This window comes from Verticillium dahliae, genomic scaffold (genome assembly GCF_000150675.1).
Source record: "Verticillium dahliae VdLs.17 supercont1.2 genomic scaffold, whole genome shotgun sequence".
NCBI classification, from domain to species: Eukaryota; Fungi; Ascomycota; class Sordariomycetes; order Glomerellales; family Plectosphaerellaceae; genus Verticillium; species Verticillium dahliae.
This window is the reverse complement of record NW_009276916.1, coordinates 156,721-160,071: the sequence shown is the minus strand read 5'-3', so window position 1 is coordinate 160,071 and position 3,351 is coordinate 156,721. Positions and strand designations below refer to the sequence as shown.

At 54.8% G+C, this 3,351-nt stretch overlaps 2 protein-coding genes across 2 annotated transcripts in view; both read right to left on the bottom strand.

Annotated features, from left to right (window-relative positions):
* Nucleotides 1-826: 826 nt before the first annotated feature.
* On the bottom strand, nucleotides 827-2,286 carry VDAG_00852 (tubulin-specific chaperone C). Its single transcript, XM_009649738.1, has 3 exons — nucleotides 2,066-2,286; nucleotides 1,187-2,007; nucleotides 827-1,139 (listed from the first exon to the last, which is right to left on the bottom strand). The coding sequence occupies exons 1-3, from the start codon at nucleotides 2,175-2,177 to the stop codon at nucleotides 939-941; spliced, it is 1,134 nt and encodes a 377-aa protein (XP_009648033.1). The 5' UTR covers nucleotides 2,178-2,286; the 3' UTR covers nucleotides 827-938.
* Nucleotides 2,287-2,685: 399 nt separating this feature from the next.
* VDAG_00851 (uncharacterized protein) overlaps nucleotides 2,686-3,351 on the bottom strand; it is a gene marked incomplete at both ends in the record, with an annotated part of 1,324 nt that continues 658 nt past the window's right edge. Inside the window, 2 exons of the mRNA XM_009649737.1 lie at nucleotides 2,686-2,963; nucleotides 3,169-3,336. Of these exons, the coding sequence (XP_009648032.1) occupies nucleotides 2,686-2,963; nucleotides 3,169-3,336 (446 nt within the window). The remainder of the gene's footprint in view (nucleotides 2,964-3,168; nucleotides 3,337-3,351) is intronic.

Sequence of the window (3,351 nt, the reverse complement as noted above, 5' to 3'; positions counted from 1 at the left end):
GAGTAACATCACTTGGAGATCCTCCTGCCTACGCGACGGCCGGCAGGGTCTGCAAGCTTGTCCGCTGGAAACACATCGAGCAGAGTCTGGACGTTCGATGGCAGAGCGTAAAAGGAAGCTATCGGCCCGCCGATCGGTTTCTGTATTGACTACGAGTTGCAATGCGGGCCAGTCGGTGACATCTCCTACAAGATTAAGTCATGGGTATCACGTAAATGATGCCCCTTGTAGGAGCTGAACACCAGTGGATCGAAATTGGTGCGCTGTGCCCGGATGTTCATGATACTTCTAGTCGAGCCTCGTGGCGGAATCTTTCGGGACAGGATGCCAATAGCGTATCTGGTATTGTTGCGGACTACGCGACACGGGTCATTGCGTGTGCGAAAGACCGCGGTTTCGCCTCAGCTACCGACTATGCCCACGCATCAGCACGCACATCCCGGTAAAGGATATGGATATTGAATGTATCGTGAGCAGTCAGTCCTGAGGCAATCCCCGTGTACATCCAGACGTTGCTGACAGTCGTAGCTCTAGCTTGCGCCATGCTGTAAACAGACGTCGTGAAATCCTGTGGAAACCATGTTTAGTTGTCCCCCCATCCCCCCGTGGAGGGAAGACGCTGCTGGCCAGGTACAGACTCCTGGGAATTCGACAGTTCTCTTCTTGCAAGTCACCATTTCGTCCATGGCCGCGCTCGTCGTACCTTATGTGGGTCATGAGCTGCCTAGCCCCCTGCAGGTGGTTGGCAGGGATGGCAGGTCGGGGGTTCAAGGAATCCGGGGTTCCTTACCGGCCGGCGCCACACTGGATGCTGACTTCAGAAGACGACGTGAGAGGCTATTCAACGATAGATCGATCTGCAGACCATGTAACCACACATTGTATGCCGCTCCCCGGGCAGTTTGTATGCATGCCATATGGCTGTACCCGACAATGCCTCAACCCCTGGCGATCTTGACTGCCTGGAGAATATCCTTCAGTCCCTTGCCGGGTTCTCCTGGTACCACGTCCGACCAAATCCTATCCTCCAACCTCTCGTCCACGGGAAGCACACTCCAATTCGGACTGGGTTCAGCCTTCAGCCACTTGAAGTCATCGACTTGGTCCCACTGATTCTTCGAGTCATCACCGGGTGATTCCTAGACCAGTCAGCACAGTCCTTCCACCATGTCAGGTCTTCACTTACAAAGGACTTGGGGAGCGGGGCAAATCGCATGCCTGAGCAATCCTCAATGATGGGTCTGCTCCCGCAGTAGAAATAAACGTCCATGTTGTGGCATTCGTGAATTCGTACCTGCCGTGCTGACACGACGAGAATGCTGTCGCGAATACTCGTGACATGCACCGGTCCATCGACGTTACCGGCTAGCACGAGACTCCGTTCAATGTTCTTGAGTGCCAGGTTTGCGAATGGTGCGGCGCTGCCCGTGGCACGCGACATGTCTACAACGCAACCGGATATGTCGGTCAGGCGGCCGGATGAGGTGGCATGGCTGGCGGTAGCGGGCAGCAGGATGTGCAGGTCGGTTTGGCCGTAGATGGCAATGTCGCGGGCAGTAGAGAAACTAGGCTTGCGGATATGAGAAGACGACGGCTGTGCTATCTCATCGTTGTAATTCCGGACGGTCGTTGGGGGCAGAGGCGCAACCGCGTCTTGCGCCTCGGAGGCAGTGCTCGTGGCGGGTGTCCTGGTATCTTGTGGGGTGGCAGTGTCGTTGCTGTTGGAGAGCACGCGAGGATCTGATTTGGCGCTTGCAGTCTGGATACGGGACTTGAATTGAAACCTGGATCGGGGTGCGAGCTTGGCGGTTGTCACATTGAGCTTGTCTGTTAGGGTCTTGATGGCTTGGGCGTAGTTCCGTTGGTCGTAGGAGGGAACGAAGTCTGAAGCGTCGGCAACCTCGCTAGACAGCCTAGAGATGGCAGCCAGTATGGAATCGGCGGCATCCTTCCTTTCGCCGCCAACAGCAGCAATAGTAGACAGGCGCTCTATTTGATCTTGAAGGGCTTGACTGTGTTAGGATTTGAGACAAAAGGATGCAAATCTTCAGATAGGATCGCTTACAAGTCACTTCGACCTGGAAATGGCGGTAGAACTTCTCCTTGGGATCCTGCATTTTGGTTACTACTGGCAGTTCTCCCCCGGCAGCAACGGGTTGAATCACATCAGGCGTCATAATGATTATATAGAAGAAGTATCGTCTTCACAGGACAATGGCAATATTGAGATTTGGATTGTTTGCTCTGACCTGCGTCAACAGAGAGTACAATCTGTAACTTGAGGGTAAGAAGTCAAGCACAACGTCGGCGACGTGGCGGAAATGTCGTGGGTTGATATGGAGGTGAAGGCGTCCAGCAAGGCGACGTGGATGTGGTGTGGTTACGCGACGTGGGGTGACGATGGTGGTCGAGGCAAACACGGTAGTGACGTCGCAAGCTGCAGACCATGCACGCACGGTATGGCCTCTTGAGCAGAGTGCAACCAATATTGGTATGGGCGATCACGCGATGCTGATGCTGGGCAAGGAGTGGCGGAGGAGCGCCGAAATGCACGTCGACGGTTCCGTGTCACAGGCTGTAGGTGATGGCGGGGCAGCGAGGTCGATGAGGGGCCTAAATCTTTGGCACACGAAGATGTGGAGACAGAGTCGTGGCATCAGATGGTGTGATTGGCGGAGGCACGACTCATGATGGACCCTGGATCAGCGTCCACCGGGCAGGAACCCAAGCCTCTGTGACGTCGTACCTTCCTACCCTCCTCCGCCCTTTCTGTCTCTCTCTCGATTGCCCATTCGTATTGACTTCTGCAGGCTCGCCGTCATGCTCCTGGCAGTCGCGGCGCAGCATCTGCCTTCGAATATTATGCCATCTGGCACGAGGGAAATCACGGGCAGAATATCTCATCATTTTACCCATGACAGCCAGCATTCTCATTCTCACATACCTCTGCTGGGAATGGTCTCCTGGACAATCATGGTGATCAGTACGAACATAGGAGCGTCACAATGCTGCACAGGACTACACTACCATCTGAAACACGACAGCAAGAAGCCCATTCATTTAGACGATACTAGTTCTGCAACAAGGTCTTGAAAACGGCCGCAGGCGCCGTCTTCGGTGCTGCCAGACGGAGGACCCCCTCACTGGTAGTCGATGCCGTGCACTCACCTTCCCAAGCTTTGACGCCAGCATGCTTTAACGACTCAATAAGAGGTTTGGGCCCAGGGCTATGCTCCACGAGGTAGTCGATAAACGTCATGTCCTTGTAGTGGACTTCTTCGACCTTGGTGCCGATCTCCTGCTCCACGAGCGCCACGATCTGCCGCCCGTGATGTCCTCTGGACCGTTCAA

Excerpts from the sequence above, each read along its gene's own strand:
- VDAG_00852 (XM_009649738.1), bottom strand. The coding sequence starts at position 2,177 with ATGACGCCTGATGTGATTCAACCCGTTGCTGCCGGGGGAGAACTGCCA. Across the intron at positions 2,008-2,065 it reads TTTCCAGGTCGAAGTGACTT|CCCTTCAAGATCAAATAGAG; the intron begins GTAAGCGATCCT and ends AACACAGTCAAG. Across the intron at positions 1,140-1,186 it reads CCCCGCTCCCCAAGTCCTTT|GAATCACCCGGTGATGACTC; the intron begins GTAAGTGAAGAC and ends TGACTGGTCTAG.